General features: G+C 46.0%; 1 protein-coding gene and 1 long non-coding RNA gene across 2 annotated transcripts in view; one reads left to right on the plus strand and one right to left on the minus strand.

Moving 5' to 3' along the window:
• The window catches only part of LOC308339360, a 61,209-nt gene extending 50,021 nt beyond the window's left edge, over positions 1 to 11,188 (minus strand). The window contains exon 1 of the long non-coding RNA XR_013966501.1: positions 10,713 to 11,188. This is a non-coding gene — a long non-coding RNA (uncharacterized lncRNA). The remainder of the gene's footprint in view (positions 1 to 10,712) is intronic.
• The window catches only part of PLEKHM3 (pleckstrin homology domain containing M3), a gene marked incomplete at its 5' end in the record, with an annotated part of 151,861 nt that extends 139,318 nt beyond the window's left edge, over positions 1 to 12,543 (plus strand). Inside the window, one exon of the mRNA XM_080797950.1 lies at positions 11,184 to 12,543. Within this exon, the coding sequence (XP_080654076.1) occupies positions 11,184 to 11,361 (178 nt within the window). The 3' untranslated portion in view covers positions 11,362 to 12,543. The remainder of the gene's footprint in view (positions 1 to 11,183) is intronic.
• Positions 12,544 to 24,336: the final 11,793 nt, after the last annotated feature.

Raw genomic sequence — 24,336 nt, forward strand, 5'->3', positions numbered from 1 at the left:
ATGTTCGTTCTCTACCATAGTCGCTGCTTGGACTCAATTATGTTGAGTCAAAGCATAGAACTTGTGTAGCGTGAGAGAGAAGCTTAGCAGTCATCTGCCCATCACCCCACCCCCTGACATACACCCCTCCCTTCACCCTCCCCAGGGAAGCCCTCATCCCCACCCAACACCTGGGCCATAACTCCTGGGAGATGCAGGCTGTTGAATTCCAGTACAGTCCCCTTTCTGCTTCTCCCTGTCCTCACAGCACTAGCCTAAAATTTGAGGGAATGCACAAACTAACCTTAGGAGGGCAAAAGACTATACCACATACCCTTAACTAGTCTCACTTCTGGTGATGGTTGGTGGTAGGATGGTGGAGAGTGGTTCTCAACAAAAATAATGGGAAGTATTTTGTAAACTTTCGATGAGAAAACAGAAAAAGATAGCATTTAAAAAGTAGTAATTCATGTGAAAAACAGAAATGTGGGAATTTCCCTTTATAAAAACCAGTAAGTCATGAACCAGTGGCTGATTCAAAGACAACATTGGAAGCCACTAACTTAAGCTGACTTGACTTAAACTGAAAAATCTAGTTTGGCCTTGAGAGGTGGGAACCTGAAGTATATTAAAGCCCTTCTTAAGAGGAGTTAACACTTTTTTTCTAGAAAGAATCCTTGATGGTGGAGAGAAAGGAAATTTAAATTAAAAGACTTAGCTGGAAAGCAGCTTACATCACCGATTTGAAAGAAAAATTTCAGAATTGAGAATGAAAAGAGATAAGCAAATTTTCCATGGCAATGGGGGAGATGTGGGGGCAGGACAGTGGGGGCGGGGGGGCACGACAGTGAGGCCTGAGATAACCTCAGGGGAAACGTGGTTTTCATACAATGCTTGAAAGAGGCACAAGCCAAGGGACTTAGGGACAGAAATGAATGTCAAAGCAGCTAGCAAGAAAGATGACTTTTCCTTCCTTCAGCTTCCCTGGCAATGTAGCTAAGGTCTCCTTTTGTTGCTTGTGTACATAAATAGCATAACTAATTTTCTTAGCATGATTATCAGTTCTATCCAATTTTTACTCATATGCAGAGTAAAAATGTTCTAAATAATGTTCACACTGAATGAAAGGGACTGTTAAACATGCATTGTTCTTCACATCTTCCTTTGTTCAATGATAATGTATACCATGTTTTAAGTTATTTTTCCAAGATAATACATCTAGGTTCCTGCAAAGTAGGATAATTTTAATTACTAAGAGTGTATACACTGTTAAACAATTGTATCGTGTTTCCTAATTTTATAAACATGTAAACAGCCTTCCCAAAGTTATACAATACCTTTATCACTACATAATGATGAAAAAAAATAAAAACTCAAATATCTAAAGCCAGGATTAGTCCTTGACCCCCTGAGATGTTTACACAGGTGCATTTCATTTTAGATAAACCTTATAAGTTATACTATAAATTTTTAAAATTAGTTGATTATATATATTTCAAAAAAATTTTTATTTAACATTCAGATGGGTGGCAGTAAACTTTCTTAATATATTCAATATAGAATTTGACCTCTAAAGTTGTTTACATGAAGGGAGACCATTTTCATTAGCTATAAAAATGTATTATATACTACACAGTACAGCGCTGGCATGGGAACAGACATATCAACGGAACATGATTTCAGAAAGTATGCAAACAGACCCAAGTAATACGGGAATTTAGTACATGATAAAGATGCACAGCAAATTAGCAAAACAAAAGATGGAACATTCCTTAAAAGAAACTGGGAACTAGACAGCCACTTGGAGAAAGAAAAATAATGCCGGATTTTACCATACTCTTCACATCACGATTAATTCCAGATGGATCAAATATTTTGATGTAAAAATAAAACCCATAAAGTGCTAGAAGAAAAGATGGGTGAATATTTTTATAATCTTAAGTGGGGAAGGTCTTTCTAAGCTTGACACAAACCCAGAAGCCATGGAAGCAAAATGCTTTTATTTTATTTTTAAGATTTTTATTTATTTGACGGAGAGAGACACAATGAGAGAGGGAACACAAGCAGGGTAACTGGGAGAGGGAGAAGCAGGCTTCCTGCAAGGATGCGGGGCTCAATCCCAGGACCCTGGGATCATGACGTGAGCCAAAGGCAGATGCTTAACGACTGAGCCACCCAAGTGCCCCAAGCAAAATGCTTTTAAATATATTTTTTAAAAGTTAAATGCTTAAAGTTCTGTAAAGACAAATGTAAACAGGAAACTTGAAGAGATATTTTTAGCATATTTAACAAAGTATTAATTTCCCCAATATAAAAAATCTTTAAAACTCTGTAAGTAAAAGTCATTAGACAATGGACAAAGGACATGAACTGATTTACTGGAAAAATATGCAAATGGCCTGTATCTGAATAGCTTAATATCACTTCCAATTAAAGAAAGTAAAATGAGATTCTTACCTATCAGCTATGAGAAAATATTAATAGATATGAAATGCAAAGCCCAATATAAAAACAATTAATACCACTTTCCATTTTCATTTTGCAAAGTCCATATTTTTGTTCTAAATATTTATAACAGTGCTATCTAATATGTCAGCCCTGCTGTCTTTGGAGACAATTGGCCTAGAGCAGTAGTTTTCAAACTTTCATATTCATCAGAATTCTCTGGAGGTCTTGTTCAAACACAGATTGCCAGGTCCCACCCTAGAATTTATGATGCAGTACGTCTGGAGTGGCATCCAATAATTTTCATTTCTACCAAATTCTCTGGGGATGCTGGTCTGGCTGGTCCAGGGACCACACTTTGAAAACCACTGGCCTGGAACACATTGAGTATTAGAAAATGATGTGATACCATCTCGTTAAGAAAATTGTATTGGTGAGAGGAGACAAATTAGGGGAGCTAATTTGAAAAGTAATGACAAAACACTTTGGGTGTTTCATTCGAATGTCTTTCTCCTTCTAAATTTCTATCACTAACTTATTCCTAAGCAATCAGTCATGTTCATAAATTTAGATATGGTTTACCTTCTGAATTTTTTGCATTGTACCTATCCCCGAAACTGTCTTTTATTTAGCTCCATTATAAGTCTTAGTACTTTGAGGAACTGATACATAATATGTTAAGTAGAAGTAAATCCCATTCAGAGTCTTAGGTACATATCATCCTTATAAATGATTTCTTTTAAAGAGGCTTACTTCAAAAACTTGACAGTTGAATTTTTCAGTTTTACATAAAAAAGGTAGACTTGTTGAATCAGTGGAATATATATAAGCTAAGTTTTTTTTTAATCTACATTAGCCAAATATTATATTCACTACCTTTGTCTTAGGTGTAGCAAGACATTGCTAAACATCTCTTCGGCTCTTAGGTGTGTTGAACTACTTTAGAAATTTTTACAGAAAGCCACTGCTCCTACTTAAGATTCTCTCATGGCTACAATTATATGTTATAGCTTTTTCTGGAAATTACAGAAAATTCTTAAATCTTCCTGCAGTTTCTTTACTTTCTCTAATAATAAATGAGATTTTCCTAAAGTAAACCCAAGAACAGATGGACATTTGTTGAGAATTATATTAACAGCCAGATGAACCACAAAAAACAACAACAAAAACTGAGAAGTGTCAGAAATACTAGTTTTTCCCTATCCCCAAATAACTATTTCACTCAGACCAAATCTATTAAGATTTCATATTTATACATAGAGTATTAATGAGAAGTTCTTGTCACCATCCACAAATTAGCAAGAAGCATTTATTAAGCATTGGCACTAAAGATAATGTGATTTACTGCTCCCGATGGGATAGCAAAATTAACAAATGAATTAATTAACCCTTGTTTACATTCTCTTTCAAAGCCAAGATTTTAAGTAAAGCTTTTGTTAAAGCTATTAACTGAGCTTGGTTTACAAACTAAAAGTGCAAGACTTGTAAAAGCCAAAGGCTTTGTGGTCTGCAATCAGGGAAAAACTCTTCCTTAATTAACTCTGGGGATTAAAAGGTAAATAAAAAGATCACTGCAGGGCATACCAATTGTTCTTCCCATGATTTGAGTCTTAGCAAGCATTTGGGACTGTGCTGAGTAACTGAAAGGACCACGGCCGAGTAACGGGGGAAGGAGCCAGATTTCCAGTCGGAGGCTGGAATCAAGGCCAGAGTCGATCGCACACTTAATGGTTTAGGGACCCAAGAAGCCACCAGTTACTTTATTATCTCATTTCATTTTATCCATCTACTGACTGACTTATTAAAAATGGGAAAACAAATAGTACCTAGCTCAGAGAGGCATTATAAGGATAATTTCTATAAAAACAGGGGCAAAGGCATACAGATGCTGCCTAATTTAAATGTCCAATATCAATCTGGTTTTATTTGCATTTACCATTCAAAACTATTGGAATAGCTTTACATACTAGCACATACACAGCTCAGTCTACCAGACATTTGGCCAAAGGAGCGAGACCTTTTCCAGTCTCGTTCAATTCCGATCAAATCACATGGATACCTTTTGGCCCCCCACCTCCCTACCCCCAGGCAAAAAAAGAAAAAAAAAACCCACAATGAATAATCCCAAATGTAGTCCCATTTCTCACTCTGTGTGGAGCCACGACAGTTCCGTAACCCAACATTTCCAGACCCTTTGCTCTCTTCCTCCCCATTCCACTTGCTTCCCCGGGGGGCGGAAGAGAGGGGCTTCTGGAGTGTGTAGATTTCTAGTAATCCTGGCTGAAGACTTCACCGGAAGGGGTGCTCCGGGCAGAGGCTGTGAAACTTGGACTGTCCCCAGCCATCAGCACGTGCCTGAGATTGTGTGTGACCGTCCTTTATTTTAACCGTTTCCCCACAAAAGGAAGAATCTGTTCAACTGTGTCACATTTAACTCATTTCACCCTAGAAAGTTTAGTTACATGTTCTGTGTATTCTTCCAAACAGTATACATACCTGTGTACATACAGTAAGTACACACATAACGCATACGTACATACACAGACATACACCTTATGTGATTTCCCATTGAAGCAAATTATAAGTTACTGGCTTATATTCACTCACTCACAATAACAGGAGAAAACACCAACCCAAAACATTAAAATAACCAGGCCCCAATAACTACCTCCCTTAGCTAAGAGATTTCAATAACCATCTTGGTTTCTTGGAAAAACCAGTAATAGCTAGTGGCTCTGTGGGGCGCCTGACATAGTAGCCGTACACCCCACCGCACTCGCATGCCTGATCGCGTGCACTGATTTCTGCACTCCACCCTCGTCGCTGTGGGCTCTGCAGAGTAGAAATCAGCCAGAGCTCTGCCCTGCTCTGCAGGCCTGTCCTTCCACTTGTCAGAGATCCAGCCAAACTCAAGGCTGACTTTGAATCTAATGAAATATCTGAGGTCATTGCCTGAGCCAAAAATAAAAATGCAGCAGGAGAAAAATCCAACATGAGCAGAGCAGAAGCATTTCAGTGACCTCAACTTGGGGCAGGGGCCTTTAGCAGCTTCCTGTGACCCTCCTGTGTGCAGCTAGAATCTGGAAGACACAGACAAAGCCATCGAGCCTGTCTCTAATTGGTCTCACATCATCAGCATTCCAGAACAGGAAACTGTCTGCAGCCGGGAATTCTTGCCGCTTTGCCATATTGGAGAAGCAGCCCTTTCCCCCTGCACATACGTAGCTCTGTCCATTTGCAGCAGGTTCGTTTTCTTGGTTTTGAGAGCTGGAGTAAGACCATCGTGTCTGTGGCTATTAGATTTCTAGGGTATGAACCTCTCCGTCACTTGCCATAGGTCAGTAAGCAATATTTAGGTCAAAGACTGCTCATGAAATGTATAGAGCCTCATGTGATGATGCCTTTACTAAGAGAATGAGATCTGCATTCCCCCCCGGCACACAATGGTGGTGCTACGCCCCCGCCCTGAACCCTAGGAAAGGGCACACATGGACAGTTCATGGCTTCAGAAGAGACAGACCTAGAGTTCCTTCTCCCTCATCCCACGTCATATGGCGTGCGTGGTGCTGATATTCATACGGTTGGCTCCATGTGGCTGTCCCGGTGGTTAAAACACAAGATGTCTTCCGGATAGGACGATACATGACTGCTGCCTCTAGCCAGCCTCCATACCACCCCCAAAATAAAGACCCCACAGCACTGAACCCTTCTGGGTTTTTTCCTTGGGGAGAGAGGGTGCTGATGAGGTTTGGGAAAATCCTTAAAAAGGAATCCTTAATGTTTAATTGAGATGTTCTGAGAAAGAGGCAGAGTCAGCTCCTTTTAGCCAAATTCCTGATAACCAGAGCTGTATGTACTAGTCTGTAAGCTATTTCATGGTTTGATTAACCAACGCAAATAAATAAAATTTAAAGTAATGCTCTTCACTTTAAGGATCCTCCCATTCAGTCCCAGCTTGTCAGTTTGAGGCTTTCCAAGGAGTGGCCGGCAAGGCTGAATTCCCACTCATCCATCCACAGACTTGGGGGCAAGAAAATGTGGAAAGAGAAGGGTAAGACCCAGAATAGCCTTTCCCTGCCCCACCCCCCTGCCCTGCACAAAATCTGCAAGTTGGAAGGAACCTTAGATAATCCAACCTCCCCTTTTACTTCTGTGGCGAACGAGAGGTTCAGGGATGAAGTAACTTACCCAAGGCCCCAGGGACAGTGGGGCCAACCTGGGCCAAGAACTCAGGGTTCCTCACTCCAGTCCAGCCCTCCTCTCTGCAGTAAGTGTCCTCCTTAATATTTTCTGGCCTCCTTTTCATTGTAGATGTTGCTGAAACCTAACTGCTTCCCAGTTATATAAAAGCAATTTATTTTGTGGGGCAAGTAGAAGTTTTTGGTTTAGATTTTCTAGATGACCTACATAGGACATAACAAAGTGAAGACCACCACAGAGAAACAGCCCCAATATTCTGGGCCAAGGAGTAAATAAATGCTACTGAGGGTCAACCACTAGGATGGCTTTTGAGGAAGACTAAAAAATCAGAGTGAGTTGATAGAAAGTTAAAGGTTCCTATGCCATGCACAGAATTGTGTTGTGGGTATTGACTTCTTATATGATGTTCTAAATTAATTTTCAAAACCATGGGGTGGTTAATGCCTGTGAGTTTCAGCTATTTTAACCGAATGATGTATTAGAAATATATATATTTGTGAAAATGAAATGAATCAGTAACACTGTGTTGGACCTTATTGGTTGGTATAAGCCAGCAGTTGACACTTGCAAATTCCACCGGAAGTGGGGGGCACTGTTTAAGTCCCCCCGGGTACTCCCCCCACGATGCCTTCTCCAGATGGGTTAGGTCAATGGTTCTCAACTGGGATGATCTCCCTGCCCCCTCCCAGGGGGCATTTGGACTTGTGGCTGTGTCCAGAGACACTGTTGGTTGTCACAACCTGGGTGGGGAAGGATTGTGACCAGCATCTGCTGGGTAAAGGCCGGGGATGCAGCTGAACACCATGCAGTGCACAGGGCAACCCCGCACAACAGAGAACTAACTCTCTGGCCCCAAATGCCAACAGTATGAGGTTGAGATCCCTGGATTCAGTGAAGCAACAGACGTTTTCAGGAATAACCCACTGGATGGCTTTGGTCAGTAGCAAATATATGTCTCCCTGTAGTTGCGTTCTCTGGGACACTGGAAAGGAGGACCGAGGTCTTTGTTCTCTGTGGTGTACAACCAACACCAGAAAGGCAGCGAAACTGCTGATTGCTGGGAGTGGGCAACTCAGAAATGAAGATGAAACTGGCTGGCTTTCATTTGATTTATCACTTGGGAACACTGAAGGACATTCCTCTCTCATTATCTGCTGCAATTTTCTACATGGATGATTGCATTGGTAAATTTACCTTATATATAAGCTATGTTCCTGAAAAGTTGTTTGTAAAATCATATTTTAAATACAGTCAGGAAATTCAGAAAACACTAAGGAACCAGTGAACTCTTTTAAAGTGAAAGGGCCTTTTAAATAATATTCTCAAAGAGGAGCGTGCCTATATATTGCGTTTTTTAATGCAAACACTTTATTTTTCCTGCACATTTTTCTTACAAAGCACCATAACTTTTATGTAAGAAACAGTTTCTCTTCCTCCTTCCTTTTCCTGACCTTATTCTTTTCATTTAAAAAAAAAAATCAGGGGGAAAGTTAATAGTAGATTGTCTGAATTTGGGAAGGTCATTGATCAGTCTGTCCATTATACAGTTCAAAAGATGACTGCTGGCTTACAAATGGTTAGAAAATAGGACTTGGTTACATTCTGAAATCATTAATTTTTTATCTCAGACTTTTTTGCAGTTACTGACCTTTGGCTAGAAAGAGCAGGTGTACTCAGCCCCTAGGCCACCCCATGAGTGTTTGTTGCACCAGAAATACCCAATAAGACTCAACCTCTTCACCGGAGCAGGGTGCAGGGGTGGGGGGGGTGCCAGTATCAGCAGAGATAAGGGAGTGGTACTGAAGGAACCCCATGGTTTTCTCCTTATCAATCACTGCCCTCGGGCAATATCCCTAGGTGTGTAAATCACTTACTCAGCAGGGCAAAGGGGCAGGAAGGAGGAAATTTATTTGATAAGGCTACCATTAGTGTCACTTCAGTGACAGGAAGGTACAGAGGTGTGACCCAGGGAGGACAAAGCCATTGCCACTGGGGTGGAGCTGGCCCAGACAGGAGGCCTGAGGAGACCTGGGTCTAACCTTCATCCCCCTGGAAGGAGGGAGGGGCTGAGGGCTGGGAAATGCTGGAGAAGATTCTGCCAGCTCGACTATCCTGACCGGTGTGGCTCCAGCATGAGGAAGGCAGGGACAAGAGTCACCATGAAAGGTGATGTCACATTCACCTACTCATCCCCCATACGGTCACCCATGTGTGTCCCACAGAACCCCAGTGAGTAGGAAGGAGGTCACCGTGAGCAGCATTTTACAAATGAGACCAGAGAAAGTCAGTGACTTGCCCAAGATCACTCAAAGAAAGGGTTGTGATTGGAATAGGAGTCTTCCGACTGGAAGCCCACGTTTCCCTCCAGGATGGCGCATTCCCCTCACTCAGATGACTTGGCCTCAGTGGAAGCCATGGTTGGGCTATCCGAGTCCCGGGTTCTGGTCACAACCTAACTCCCTGTGTCCTCGTGAGACAATCACTAGCCTTCTTAGAATCTCAGTCTTCTTATCTGTGCCACGAGGGGGTTGATCCAAGATGTCCTCAGGTCACCGTGGTGACATCGGTGCCATCAGACTGCAGGAAGAGTCACCAAAGACACCGGAGGCGGCTGCTCACCCTGGAAGGAGCAGTCTTAGCTGTATTCTTGCGCCAGGAACTCCGCTACACGCTTCATTTGTTATTCCCTTTGAGCCTCACAAGACCTCTCTGAGGCGCATGTTAAGACAAGGCGATTGAGGCACAGAGAGGTGAAATGACTTACTCCAGGTCACTGTCACAGACTACTCAGGCTGTCCTCCAAAATACCACAGACCAGGGGGGCTTACACAACAGATATTCACTGCTCCTGGTTCTGGAAGCTGGGAGTCCCAGATCAAGATCCAGCAGGGCGTGGTTTCCAGTGAGAGCTCCCTTTCTGGCTTGCAAGATGGCCTCCTTCTTGCTGTGCTCCTCACACGGCCCTTCCTCTGGGTACACACAGTGGGGGAGAAGAGAGCGAAAGCCCTCTGATGTCTCTTCTTGTAAGGACACTAATCCTGTCAGATCAGGGCCCACCCCCCTGACCTGATTTAACCCTGTCTCCATGTGCGGTGTGCGGGATAGGGCTTCAACATGGGCTTTGAGTGGCAGGGTGGGGCGGTGGCCATACCATTCAGTCCGTAGCAGTCATGCAGCCAGTAAGCGATTTGAAGGTCCTATGCCTGCTTTCGTACTGCCACTCTGTTTTACTTGCCCAGAAAGCTGAGCTTGGACAGAGACTGCTGGTTACGGCGAAGCTTCTGTCTTTTGGTCTCTCAGCTGATCAATATGGCCTTCCTCCCCGCCCCCCTCCCTACGCCACCCCACTCCCAGTGTCTCTCGCTCCCTGGGTACAAAGGTCGGTGGGAGGATCCTCCTTTCATCCAACTTTCTGAATCCTAAAGGATGTCGGGGCTAAGTCTGTTGCATGCTAGGGAGTGGTGCTCCAAAGACCATCTTACGCCCAGGACTGAAGCCCAGGGTACCAGAGGAAAAGCAAAAGGAGCACAAGCTGAGCCCTGAGAACTGCCTCCTGCAGAGTCGTCTTTGAACCCAGCGTAGCGCTGGACCCTCCCGGGACTGCTGCTGCTCAAACCAATTCCCTGGGCTCCTGAGATGAGGGAATGTTGCTTGTCGCTCTGCAATGGAAGGATGGGCACCGCAATCCGCACTGGCCAGCCACCCCCTGGGCAGCCATCATTGTGCTTGTCAGTTCCTCATTATTAAAGACTCTGCAGCAGAAACAAGCCGTTTTGGACTACTGCACGGGCTTCCACCACGCCAGACAGCAAACTAGTCATCCACCTGGAATGCCTCCTCTCTATAAGTTATAGTATCTGCATGTTTTAAAAACTATTCTCTTCCCAACTTTCCCATGCTTTACTCTTCCCACTTGTGCTATAAAGATGGGCTTACAGTGGTGGGGGTTTTCCCAATTAAAAAAAAAAAAAGAAAAAGAAAACTCAGAAGGATAATAGACCTGAGGATAACAATCAGAAAATGAAAATGTGTCATGTTATCCTTCCAAACTGTTAAATGAGGGCAAGGAGTAGCAGGGACCCACTTACCCCGTGTTTACAGAAGTGGGGAGCTACATTTTCACTGCAGTCACACTGGGGTTTGTCTCCGGTGTTCAGAGCGCTTGCAGTCGGTGGAACATGGCACTGCCGTTCTCTGTCCCTTTACTCCAGGGCCGTTGGAGGGGAAACGAACACACAGAGCTTCCAGAGATCCGCCCGTGGTCCCCGGGATCACACCATTGCTAGTCGACGGCTGATGGCTCTCCGCCGTAAGCCATAAGCCTCGCCCTAGCCAGTTCTAATCAAAAAGAAAAAAAAAGGTTTCTTTTTTTCAAGTGAAATTCAACCTTGAACATCTTGGAAAAGGGAAGAGCCCATTTCTATGAGTCATCTCTCTTCCCAGTGGCCGGGCTCCCCAGAATAAATGTCCTCTGAGCTGCACGGAGGCCACTGGATTTCAGGTGTTTGTGTCTCGCTCATTCCCGCCTTGGTCACCATCTCTGTGGTTGGCTTTTGCAGGTGTGAAAGCTGTGGGGCCGTTTTCCATTCCGAATGCAAAGAGAAGTCTGTCCCCTGCCCGAGGTGTGTCCGCCGGGAGCTGCAGAAGAAGCAGAAATCTTTCTGGCGGAGGCTGAACATGGACGAGAGCCTGGAGGAGGCCTGCAACATGTTCGAGCTGTCCTACCAGAACACCTGACTCAGCGGGGCCCCGAGGCCAGGGACTGACCTCTCGCTGAGCCAGCAGCCGGCGGCTTCCCAGCTAGCCAGCCAGATCCCTTTGGAAGAGGAGGATGTCTCATCTTCAGCTAGATATAGATGTATATTCACATACATATCCACGCATCCCAGTACGTCCTGTATGTATGTTCTGTGCAAATCGCTGTCCAAAAGGTCCGGGAAGCCTCCGTGGCTCCAGAAAACTACCAGTAGCTGAATTACACTTAGCCTTGAATTTCAGCAGCTCGCTCCCAAGCAAAACATGGTTTACACCCAATGCTTTAGAGTCCAGACTTTTTTTTTTTTTTTTTTTTTTTGGCTCTCAGGGGCCATTTTGGTACATAGGACACAGGAGGAAGCATTTCCTACAGAACCACAGAACTTCGGGTTCTTTTTGTGTTATTTATTTTAGCCTTCGCAGAGGACAGAGTAACTGAGGCAAATACTCATCACCGTTTGTTTCATATGAAAATCTTCAGGACATGGGAACGACGCCTGGACCGTTCCAGGACCCAGTGGCCCTGACGCCATCACCTCGGTTTCTTCTACACAGGTGGGGATCACCTCAGCCGAGCCAAGTGGCTCAGAGATGAGGCGTGTGCGCTCCCTCTGACAGAAAGCATGCACCCCTGAATTTATGAGGAGAGCTCCTTCTGGGTTTGAGGTTCATCTCAGGTTTTTTCCTGAGAAAAAAGACCTCAGAGACCAATGACCACATGTGTCGGTCTGTTTGCGAGTATGAATCCCAGCGCCCCCTGATGCCGCGGGGCCCCCCACCATAGTCGGTTGAAAACGTAGCTTTCGGAAGAGCAGTTTTCCCGGGGTTTCATGGGTAATACCGATGACGTCGTAATGGTGCTGGCCTGAGGAAATATCCTGTGACTGTGGTTAAATACGTCGGTTTGTAGACTGGTGGAGATAATGCATACATTCTATGAGATGGTCTTCGGTTTCACAGAATCTTGTGTAGGCATTTCCTATTTATTTCAGATGCTTTATTTCTCATTGCTCGTGTTTGCACTTTCGTTTGGACCTTTGCTTTGTCATTTCCACTTTCACGTTTTTAAAATTGTTTACAAAATCAAAGTAACATGGGACTTCAAAACCCCCACGCTAGATTATGAAGAAAATATCAAACTTATAAAATATAATGAATTCAGTGTAATAATATTGTCTAAGTAAATATATAATCCCACATATAATCGCCACCTTAAAGTAAAACAGAACGTCCTAAAATCGTACCACAGGAATAGGAAATCTAAGAAACTGCTTCGTCGCTTGGCCGATTGGTGGGCCCCCAGGGCAAGGCCCTCCCAGGAGCCGCGCCCAGTGGCTGTGACCAGAATGCCAGAAGGGACAGCGCTGGAAATCATGGCTCCCATTCTCCCACCAGAACTCTTTCCAGAACAGAAAGATACACTGATCCTGAAGCAATGTTCAGGCGACTACTGAGAAGACTCTCTTGCCCCCGAGCAGATGCCTCCAATGCCCTCCGGGTTTGGTAGTTTCACTGCTGTTAGCGTCTAGAGCATCAGTGGCTCAGGAAGTACAGGATACATTTAACCCCATTGCCACTGCCTACGCCCCCCTGCCCTGACACCTTGCTCCCGCCAGATCCTAACTCTCGATACCTCCGTCCACTTAGAGGCCAGACATTTCAGACAGACTTGTGCAGACTGCCAGTTCCTGGGCCCCAGACCACAAGCTGCATTTATTTTCCGATCCTACAGCAGCTGTAACCAAGGGCATAAAAACTTGCTAAAAGGCCAAGGCTCCCTTCACGAGGAGACCTTACGGAGCCTTTTATTCTTGGAAAAGCAGGTTGACTTTTCCCCCACCCCAGTTACGGAGAATGTTGCACACAAAAAGATAAAGGGTGGAAAAATCTCAAACAAGCACTTGGCAAACAGGCAAACAAATTTGATCCTCTCCTCCTTTTTCCTCCCCTTCGTGAAACACAGTATTTATATTTTCCAGCCTCAGAGAAGATAGCAGAACATGATCTTTCACAAGAGAATTATAGACCTGCTTATTATAAAACAGATGTGCTCCGATGGCAAAGTGCCTTTTTCCTCCGCCCCCAGCTCCCTGTCACCGTAGCTTACTTCTGCCTTCACCATAATTAATGTATCCGTGATCCCGACTGTCAGCGACACAGTCCCCAGCACCCTGCGTTTGGAGCCCCGAAGTGCAGACGCCCCTCCTCCCGGCCCAGCACGCTGGCTCTCTGCACAGAATCCCCTGTCCCTCCTCACAGGCACCTAGCATCCGAGCTGCCGGGGGTGCGATTCTGGATCCCTGTTCTGAATGCCTCTGTCTTCACCGGTGCCCATGGAGAGGGTCCCACTAAATATGGGCCTCCCCGGGAACTCCTAAGGAGAACCTTCTATCCACGTCAATTTCTGCTTATTTTCAGAAGAGAAAAAAAATTTATATATATATATATATACACACACACACATACATACATATAGCCATGGGCTACCCAGAAGCAGGATTACATCCCGGCTACTTCTCTTTTCTCTCCTTTTTGTATGCCCCTACACGGCCCGCAGCCACCACCACCCAAATCTGATAGGACAGAGCGGAGCCAACTTCGGAATTGGGTCGTCATGAGAAATTCAACATTGCCGTTTTCTAGCCCAGAACGCCTTAGAGCCCATGAACACCCTTACTGTTTTCCACCCAAACAAACGACTTGGTGCACTGTTAGGTAATTGTTCCACTGCTTAGAAACTGTCGAAACAAAAGCAAATCCGTGGATTACCACCTCCCTAAGACCAAGCTAATACCTGCTTTCCCCTCACATTCCCTCTCTCATCCCATATTAAATATCTTGCACATAAAACACCCGAGAAAATGGCCAATTAATCTCCTAGAGCTGGCGGCCAACTCCGGGGAACCACTTTTCACTTGAAAGGCCCATTCCCGGGTGGATCACTGGAGGAAATCCCTCCTAACGGTGCCAGAAACTCATGTGTGAGACCGTCCAACCCTGGTAAAATGTTGGCATCTAAACCCTGCAGTAGAGAAGCCAGTTCCCAAAATAGACCTCACTCGCACCACTGCGGGAAGGCCACAAAGTACTTTAAGAGCAGTCAACTGGAATCGCATCGTGTTCTTTCCAGGGCTGATTTTCCCCAACGTTGAAAGCCTCTTTATATGAAAACCACGTCAACGCTCGTCATCCCCCTTTGCTCCCCTGCTCTTCAGGGGACTGTATTACCCTTATTTTCCTATCTGTAGTACTAAAGGGTAATACTGTTTGGAGCTTGCCCACTTGATTCGCTGAGAGGGGAACCGCTTATATTCTACTAGGCTAGGTTTCCACCAAAAAGGGAGTATCGGTAGTGTTGGGGATTTGTGGTTTCCAACTAACAGTGGTATTTTGGCTCCTGCAAAAGGACTGTGCCATGACTTTCTTCCGGCTGCAGCAAGAACCCTGATGTTGACCTCACTCCGGCGAAGCTAGAGTGAGTCCACTTTGATGAGGTCTGGCCTCTGGCTTGTCGCTGCGTGTGTACACACTGAACACTGACACTGGAGGGTTTCTCCCTGTGCCTCCTTGAAAAGATTTGGCTTCCAAACCTCTGGGTTTATTCTCTACCTGTTGGCCAAAAAAAAACCCACCATGCATAAATTACTGTATTGGGGTAGGACGGGATGCCCCACTGAACACTTCGTGCAAAGAGAGACATGATCTGAGGAAGTGGAGATACATTTTGCTCCCAATTGAGGGTGGAGCCAATGCCGCTGTTCGTAAGTTTAGGCAGAATTATTCGTCTCCACCACACTTTATTGAAGTGACTGGATCAGGATGTCAGTCTTCAGCTCTTGATTCTAATACTGCCAAGAGTCAATACAGGGGTTATTTATTTTTTATTTATTTATTTTTTTTTTAACTTTTCCCAGTTAGGAGAGATGCACATAATTTCCCCCTTTTTAAAAAATTTTCTGTCTCAATACTTTTGTTACTCTAAGATAATGGCAGAAAGTAGAAAATTTAGGGTGAAACACAACGAAATGAACACTCTTTCCTTGACATGAACTGTCAGTAGAGGTACTGTTTTCCTTCCCTTGGTACTTGCTAGCAGCTGGGTGTTAGTGTGCTGTGTACCTTGGACCATTCTTCTAACCCCGCATCTAGTAGAACTCACTGCTCTAGGTAGAGCCTGGTGGTGGGTGAGTAAGCCCCGCCCGGTTAATTTAAGCAAACAAGTGTTGGTTTCTGGTGTGGGGCACAGTTAAGTCCCAGCAGCCAGCAATTCCCCATGGTAGGCAATTCTACATTGTATTCAGACCCTCTGACTTGAAGGGTCTTCTTTGGTGTGTCTTGGTGGGTGCAGGCCAAGGTCAAGTCTAAGTCACTGTTAAACTCTAGGTAAAAGTCGCAAGTGTGGAATGCCCTCCTCAGCACAACCGTGGTTGTCAGGGGTTTTATTTAAAACGGGTTTCCAGTGATCGAGTTACGGGGCACTTTCCTCGCCAAGTGGCCTCCAAAGTGATGGAAGGCATTGTTCAATTTGAAGAAAGGGACAACTGCTATTTCGCTTTCGTTCCTCCCTGTGGAAAGAGAAGCCACCCTGTTAGAAAGGTGTGGAATGAAGCCACAGTCGTTGCCCAGGGCAGGTGCCTACAGTGACTCTTAGCGCAGCAAAGACTCCCTTCTCCTGACCATCACGCTGTCGACCAGCCTCTCCCCTTCCCCTGGATCTTCCTCGCCCTCCTCCCGAGCTGGTGTCAGGCCTCCTGGCCAGAAAGCCGGAGGCAGACCATGGGAGCCTGCGCTCGTCCTCCATCGTGCTGGGCATCCCTGTCTCTCCCCATAGGAGTGCCTTACAGTACTGCCTCGTGCTTCTAGCCTCCCCTGTGGACCCACTGGAAGCCCTTTGCCTAAACACAGATCACTTCGCTTTTTCCCTGCTGGCCACTCTGTACAGATGTGCTCAGAACCTGCACATTCCACAAGCATGGCTGACCTTTCACCTTTGTTTAACCTGGTGCCTTAACCTCAAGAGGGAAGGATTCCTTTGGGAACACATTGTTAAAGTAGAATGGCAGAAACATGGGCTTCCTAGCTCCGTGGACACTTATACCAGGAAATACGAAAGACACAACCACATAATGTTTTAACTTTATTTTATGCTGGATTTTTTGGGTTTGTTTGTTTTTTTGTTGTTGTTGTTGTTTTTGTTTTTTGTTTTTTGTTTTTTTAAATCACTCTTCATTTGTTTGCTTGCTTTCATTAACCAAACTCAGGGGAATGTATGTCATGATGTCACCAAGGCCAGCGCGTAGAGGAATTAAACCAGTTCTCCAGATTTGAATCTGTAAAGTCGGTGAACTTAGCCTTTTTCAGGTTAAAAAATTACAGAAACACAGAGTTTTCTTTTACTGTATAAAGGTTTTCTTTTTTCCTTCGCCACCTGTTTTCCAAGTAGGAAGTGGGAAGCCTCTTGGACACATTGTGATAAAAATGTTTCTGGGTGGCGTGGGCGGTCCACCAAGCTATTAAATTTGGCTTTTGCTGCTGGAGGCCTAGGTTCTGATTTCAGTCACCCACCACAATCTTATTTTGAATAGCCAGAAGCCTACCATACAAGATTTAGGGAGGAAAAAAAAATCTGTCTTTAAGGAATAGTAAAAGGGAAAATGTTGTTTGCAAATGAAGAGCATTGAACGGGGTGCAGAGAGTTCTGTTAGGCTCGTTGCTTGGCTCCTGGATCACATCCGTGTCATTTTCCCTTAGTTCTGCTCACACGGTACAGAATAAATTACGGTTCTGGGTTTGGGCTATTATATCACTCTGTGTTGAGCTCTTTGAAATAGCTGATGCGCTAACATACACACACACACACACACACACACACATATATGTTGTTTCTGTTTTCTGGAATTCGTTGCCTTTTGTTTTGGAATAACTTATCCATCTTTTTGTTTATATCATTTTTAAGTATCAGTAACTGTAATAATATAAGATAAAGTTGTGTTGTTGACAAGAGCCCGAGTTTTTATGGTCATCTGTCATATAATTTAAGTGCACCAGTTCCTAATGTATAAAGTTATCACTCTCTCAATAAACAATAGGGAAAGTACTTTCTGTTCTCGTAACAACTTCATTAAAATACTGTTTTCACAGGGGTGGTGAAAGCTCAAGATGAGCTCTGGATATTAATTCAAAGTGAAGAGTTAAGCTTTATTGAAAGTGAGCTTAATATTATCTTAATATATTAATCTCTTAATATTAATCGTACAAATTTTGGTTTTTTCTAAATTCATCAACTCACAATACTCTCATCAGCCCTTCCTCTGCTTCTGAAGAATATAATGTAATTTTTTAAAATGTGGTTGTAGTGTTATGGTTCTTGTTTGTCAAAATGGCATGATTTCCATCAGGTCTGAGACAAACCCGCCGAAGCTCCCGTGTGAAAGGCCTTCCTACCGCACGTAGCTCCGCCCCAAGCCTCCTGGCCATGCTTTCATCTCACCACCTAGATGGACCAGGGGCAGGCAGTGAGCCACTAGGCAAGGATGCTGGTCTTCCTGACGACCTCATCTGGGGGGCAGAGAGTGAGCAGCAGAGTCATGTTCATGTGAAAGACAGCCGTTCTCTGGTGCCGAGACGTGGTCGGTCCCTGCACTACCCAGCCTGGGCTGGCCCTTGCTTTGCCACCACAAAGGCTGTGGAGTGCAACAGCTGTCCGCTAGTAGACTTTCAAAATGCCCTTTAAACTCACTTTCACAAAGACACTGAAGACTAGTAAAGGTGCTTCTGGTTAAACATTTACCAAAGGTGAACCCCGAACCTCACTCCCCAAGAGCTGCCTAACCCTGTTCACGCCCAGCTTCTCGGGCTCCTCCCTCAGGAAACCGACTGGGGCTCACTCCCCTTCTGTCCAAGGAAGGACTGGACTTCATCCTCACAAGAAACCTGCTACAATCGGCGATAAAGAGAAATGAGTTAATGTTTCACAGAGCCAAACCCAACATTCGATCTAGTCGGAGCTGGGATTCATCGGATTCGTGGCATGGGTTAGCTTTGCCCCAGCTGCGACCTGGAGAGGCCGGGGAACTCCTGGAAGTTGGGCATTATCAGAGGGAAGAGATGCAAAGACGTTCTCAGAAGGATGGAAGGAGACGCTATTTTGTTCCTCTCTCCCCACCCCCAGGAGATGGTGATTTGAATCTCCCTCCCCTCATTGTTTCCCCTGCCCTGTCCTTTGATGACAGCTGGAGCTGATGGCTTTAATCAGCGGTTCCCACATCAGAAACACAAAAACAAAAGCAAAATGTCAGGACCCCATCGCAGACAACCGAATCAGAGTCTCTCCGGATGGGGCCCGAGTGTTTATTTCTCAAAAGCTCCCTGGGTAGTTCTCGTGTGTTCTGCAAGTTAAGAACCACTGGATGAAATGAAGCAAGTTGCCCTGAAATAAACATTCGCTCGGCATCCTGGTGGTCCGCGGTGGGAAGGACGGCGCAGGGATGTGGACGGACTGCATGGCCTTAGTTGCCCTCTAACTAACATCCGCGGCCGCCCTTCTTCCCAGCAGACGCAGGAGAACAGTACTTTGGAATTGCCGCTCAGGGGTTGCAATCATTTCCATAAAACCTCACCTTTATACCCCCTTTATTTTCTTCCAGGGTGTGGTGAGCTCCTATTTCTCCAGTATATACTCTCGCCAGACAGCCCGGTGAATGGAAGTGGCCAGGTTATGGCCACAGGTGACTAAGCGGGCTACAAAGAGAGCCTTGTATTCTCCCTTTCATTTTTTCACCCCTCCCGGTTCTGCCGCACTTGTCCTCACATACATGCGTGTGAGAGTCTGTCTGCTGCCGGTTCCGGCCCATCCAGCGAACTTGACCTCACAACTCTTGAGAGTGGTGTTTAAAATGGAAAAGCACCAGGTGCCTCTTGCCCAGAAAGATCTGGGAAATTCATGAAATCTGAGGCTGTGTCCCAATTTGCCTTGGTTCAGTAGAAGGACTGGACCTAAAAATGAACCAGAGTCATTCCAAACGCAAGCACCTATTGAACTGACAAATTTCAGCCTTATTTGCCAGTTACAGGTGAATGGACGCAGTCAGTGACTTTGATGACAATTATTCCTCATTCGTGAGCTTTTCCAAAGGGTTCAGAGTCTCAACAATTATCATCTCCTCTGTGCCCATGGTTATCAAACGGAAAACACCCAGAGTAGCAGTGACTTAATTCAAAATCAACTATAGACAGCAAGTAGTGCTATGGGGCAGGAGGGCAACTAGAGATGAACTTGGGTCTGCCGGGGCATTTTCTGGGATTTGTTCTAAAGCAGCATCGTTAGAAACTACATTCCTGATTGGGGAGGGGGGAGGTGTCTTAAATTTATCTCTTAATACTGTATTGGATTCTGATTGGGGGTAGAGAATTATTCCTCCCCCAGGATAACAAAGGCCTCTGGTACCTAGAAGCCCCAGGCAAAACACACCCAGCAGAAAGACAGAGTTCATGCTCTCCCGTGGGCATGTGTTTGTTCACAGCTTGGGCAGAAATGTCCAGCAGGGAGAATAAAGTGTTCCCATAGCTGAATGTACAAGAATTCTGAATTATGGGCAGTGACTTCCAGTTTACCTGGACAACAGGGAAACTCATTACTCCACCTTTATTTCCTATTCCCCTGGTTTTATGCAAATCAGCTGGAGTTCAGGAGTTCACGCCACAATTCGGATCCTACTGTACAATCTCCGACAGCTGCAAGTCTGGGGGAAATTCCAACAGCTTTTATGCTGATGCTCCCAGACAGACTGATAAGAGAATCACTTTCAGTGACTTCCCTGTTCTCCCAGGATGGTCTGTTGTTCTGAAGCTGAAGAGCTGCTATTAGCACAGTAATTTTTTCAGATGAACATTGAGCTAAATTATCTCAAATGTATGAAGGAGCATCTCTCACTGTGTTACAGAAAATTGCCTCCCAAATTACAAGACTATACAAAGCACATATTAATTTGGGGCCCAAGGACATCCAAATTGCCTTAGCTTCTGTACTGTATTGTGATGACACGCTCTTAATAATGCCAGGTTCCGAGGATACCACGAGGCGCACACTGTTAGGAAAATCAACCAGGAGCTTTCTCCGTGACGATCCCCGCATGCATACCCAAGCCCAGCGAGAGGCATTTTGCGCTGAGATTCAAGCCTTTTGCGAGGAAATAAATCTCCATTGCATAGGCAGGGGAGTGAATTTGAATTCTAAACTGGGTTAACTTCCCCAGATAGCTTTCTCACGGGTGCTCAGTTTGATGTTTGCCTCTGACCGAGGCAACAGAAGAAGCAGCATCAGCAGCCCCAGGGTCCAGAGGAGATGCCCAATGACAGGTGTCTCGGGAAGTACTCCGGTCCGTGGACGTTCAAGTCCACGCCAAGGTGAAAAGGGGAAAGCAGAGGCCAGGCACTAGCTGACAGTCTTCACCAGGTGCCAGAGCTGTCAGGATCATGTGCCAATGTGTGGTCCCACAGACAGTGAGCCCTGGAACCAGCCTTGCCTGAATCTCCCCTACACCAGTCCCCTGGCACCCAACGGTCAGCTCACGCGCAGCCCACCGCAGAATGCTTCCAATGAGGATTTTCAAAGATAAAAATAAACATTTTCAAGATAAAAATCATTAGATTTTGCCTTGTTGGCTTCACCTAGCTTTGTTTTCCATTTTTCACTTTTTAGAAGAACTATCACAAAGCCAATCCCAGACATAATGGCATTTTATCACCCACATGCCTTAGTACCCATCTAAAACAGATTCGTATTTTTAGGGGCACGTAGGTGGCTCAGTCAGTTGAGCATCTGACTCTTGATTTTGGCTGGGGTCAAGATCCCGGCCCCACAAGGAGTCAGACTCTGTGCTCGGCAGGGAGTTTGCTTCAGATTCTCTCCTACTCTCTCAAATAAATAGGGAAGGAAGGAAGGGAAAGAGAGAGAGAGAAAGAAAGGAAGAAAGAAAAGAAAAGAGGAGAGGGAGGTAGGCAGGGAGGGCAGGGGAAGAGAAAAGAGAAGAGAAAAAAGAAGTGTATTTTTTTCTAGATAGTCTACCTGCCATTATACACCTAAAAAATTAACAATGTTTCCTTGCTATCTGATACTGTTTCAAATCGAATTCATCTTCTTATCTCAAAAACATCTTTTGTTGTTTTGTTTGTTCAAACAGTAAAGCTTTTACAAAATCAAGATAAGATCGTGCCCCCACCCCAAGGCTTGATAAATTGTAAAAGGCTCTGGTTCCTCCTCAGCTTCCTTTCTGCCTTTTTTTTTTTTTTTAAGATTTTGTTCTTTTTTTAAAGTAGTCTCTACACCCAGTGTGGGGCTCAGACTCACAAACCCCAAGATCAAAAGTCACACGCTCTACCGACTGAGCCAGCCAGGGGCCGCGTTTCCACCTTCTTTAAGGCACGGTGTCCCCGTCTTCCTTCCGAGGACAATACTCTCCATTCCAGGTCATCCCGGCGGCTGGTCAGAGTCTGACCTTTGGGACCCGGAGCCTGAGCTGGGCCAGCCGGAGTGTGACCTTGACAGGAGCTGAGTGCGCCGGCGGATGACAACCACTCAAGGGGCTTTCTGTTTATCCCACTCCCTTGAAACTGCCCTGAACTCTGCTCTTCCAAAGACCTGGTGGGTTTTATTCCTTAAATTCTATCAACGGTGCAACAATGGCTTCTCTCCTCAAGTTAACCAGAGCTGGTTTCTCACGCAATGCCTTTCCCACACAACATCTCACCAACAATTTGTCCCCTTCCAAGGTCCATTTGCCGTCCTGTCCCAACCGAGGCTCCCAGCCGAGGCTGCAGCGTGAACACACGAGTGCAAACCTGTCAGGAGCCACCGTCCCTGTCCTCTGTGTTCGGAAGGTGATCCCCAACGCTAGTGGCTTACCAAGGATCTGAGGAATGGACTAACTGAAACGATGAGTCAAGGAAAAGGGTTGGTTCCGAAAGAACCCTTGACTTGCTGGGGTGGCAGAGGGTCCCCATCTGTGGTTTCCCGGCACATGCTGAGACCCAAGACTCTGGCTCCTGGGCTGACCTGACACTCTGGTCCTCAAACTTCACCTGACCCCTTGATGCCTTCTCCAAAAAGACAAGAGCTCAAATCTCCTCATTCCATTCTCCCTTGGATGAGCGTTTTGCTCTAAAGCATAAGAGACCAAGGGAAAAAATTAAGAGGCACAAAACACCTGTGGGAGAGATGGGCCGTGTGAGGAGTCCTCCCCACTAAAAGCCTCAGATTTCTTGGAAAAGCTGCTATCTGCAGTGTCGTTGGTTAAGCACATGGCTTTTTTATTTTTGTCATCAGATATAAATGGCTACTTGACAAGGTTGTTATTTAAAGCAGGCAGAAGCCTAAGATTATTATAATCAAAACTTCTCAATTCAGTTTCTCCCTAATAAAACTTCTGGTCTCCAGCCACAAAAAGACCAAGATAACGGAAGGAATGGATTCCCGGTGGCAGAGTTAGCATCACGCACGCTGGAGCTGGGGCAGCCCTTGTCCGGCTGGACCAGCAGCAGCAGCTGGAAAGCCCTTAGGAAGGCAGTTCTCGGGCTCTGCCTGGACTGGGGGCGGGGCGCGGTTGGGCCCCAGGGCTCTGTGTTGGAGCAACCTTCCACTGCAGGAGATTCTGAAGTCTGAGACCCAAGGGGACCTCGAGGAGGTCTGCCAATAATTCAGCCCTCCCTGCCTCCCCCTTCAGTCACCAAACCTTTCTGGAGGCCTCCTGGGTATGCCATGCACGGTGTTGGGTGCTGGGGGTGCAAAGACAACAAAGACGCAGCTTCCGCCCTCCAGGGACCAGTGCCAGGGCCGGGGGTGGGGTGGGGTGCGAGCATGGAAGCAAATAAGGCCTGGGAGCCAGCACCATTGTTGCAACAGTTAGATATATTCCTGGCCTCTCTGCTTTGATGCTGGGTGACCTTGATTGAGTGCAATACTCAACCTCTTAGGGAGGCTAAGAGGCCTCAGTTTCCCCATTGCCTTCTCAATGGAGATAAAAATCATCCCCCCAGTTCTGGGGCTGTTGGGAGGTTTAGGTGAAATGACGTGGACGAGGACACTTAGCCCTGGGCCTGGCACACACAGAAAAAAGGACTAGAGGTCAGGCCCTGTGGTTTTCAGGGTGCAGAACGAGAGCATGGAAGAGGGTGTGGGCCGGCCCCACCCGGCCAGGAGGAGCTTCCGGGAGAGGGTATGTTTGACGTTGGTCTCAGAAGGTGAGTCATTCTGTGCAAAGGAAGCATGTCGGTGGGAGCCAGGTGTCTGGGAGGATCCCGCAAGCTCTGGGGGACGCCCTGGGGCCTCTCGCACCTTTTCCAGCAGCATCTTTTGGCAACCATGGTGTTCTGGTCTACAATCGTGCCCAACTCCGCTTCTGGACCAGTTTAAAGGTCAGAGTCTCCATCCAGAGCTCCCGGACTTGGTGAGAGTCTAATGCACCAGTGGGCAAATGGCTCAGCCTTCTCCCCTTTCTGGTTTCCTCCCCTGGCTGAGAAATGTGGTGGAAACGGGAGGTGACCACACAGCAGCCTCAACACCTGCCTTTCGGCCATCCCATGGGGAGCTTCCCCCAGAGTCTTCTCTCACCGGCCTCTCCCACTTTTCCATCCATTCGTGGCAACGCTGGAACGCTGGACAGAGACATGGGGGCGGCTCGTTTTCCTTCCCACAGTTGACCTGAGGGGGGTTCGCCCCCCACTCTACCACCAGGACTCTGAAGTTGTCTGAGGCAAAGTCCACTTTTTTCCCCAAACAATTCTTTTCTCCTTCATTTGTATTTTTAATTTAGAAAGCCCAACATGAGCCCCCAGTGGTGTGCCCCCTCTGCAGATCTGTCCCCCCTCCTCTCACCAGGAACCCGGGCCTCCCGTCTTCCTCCTCCTTCTCCTCTCCTTTTATCCCGGTGGCCCACTGATTGGAAAAGAGCGCCCCCCCTC

Source organism: Martes martes, assembly GCF_963455335.1.
Source record: "Martes martes genome assembly, chromosome: 3".
NCBI classification, from domain to species: Eukaryota; Metazoa; Chordata; class Mammalia; order Carnivora; family Mustelidae; genus Martes; species Martes martes.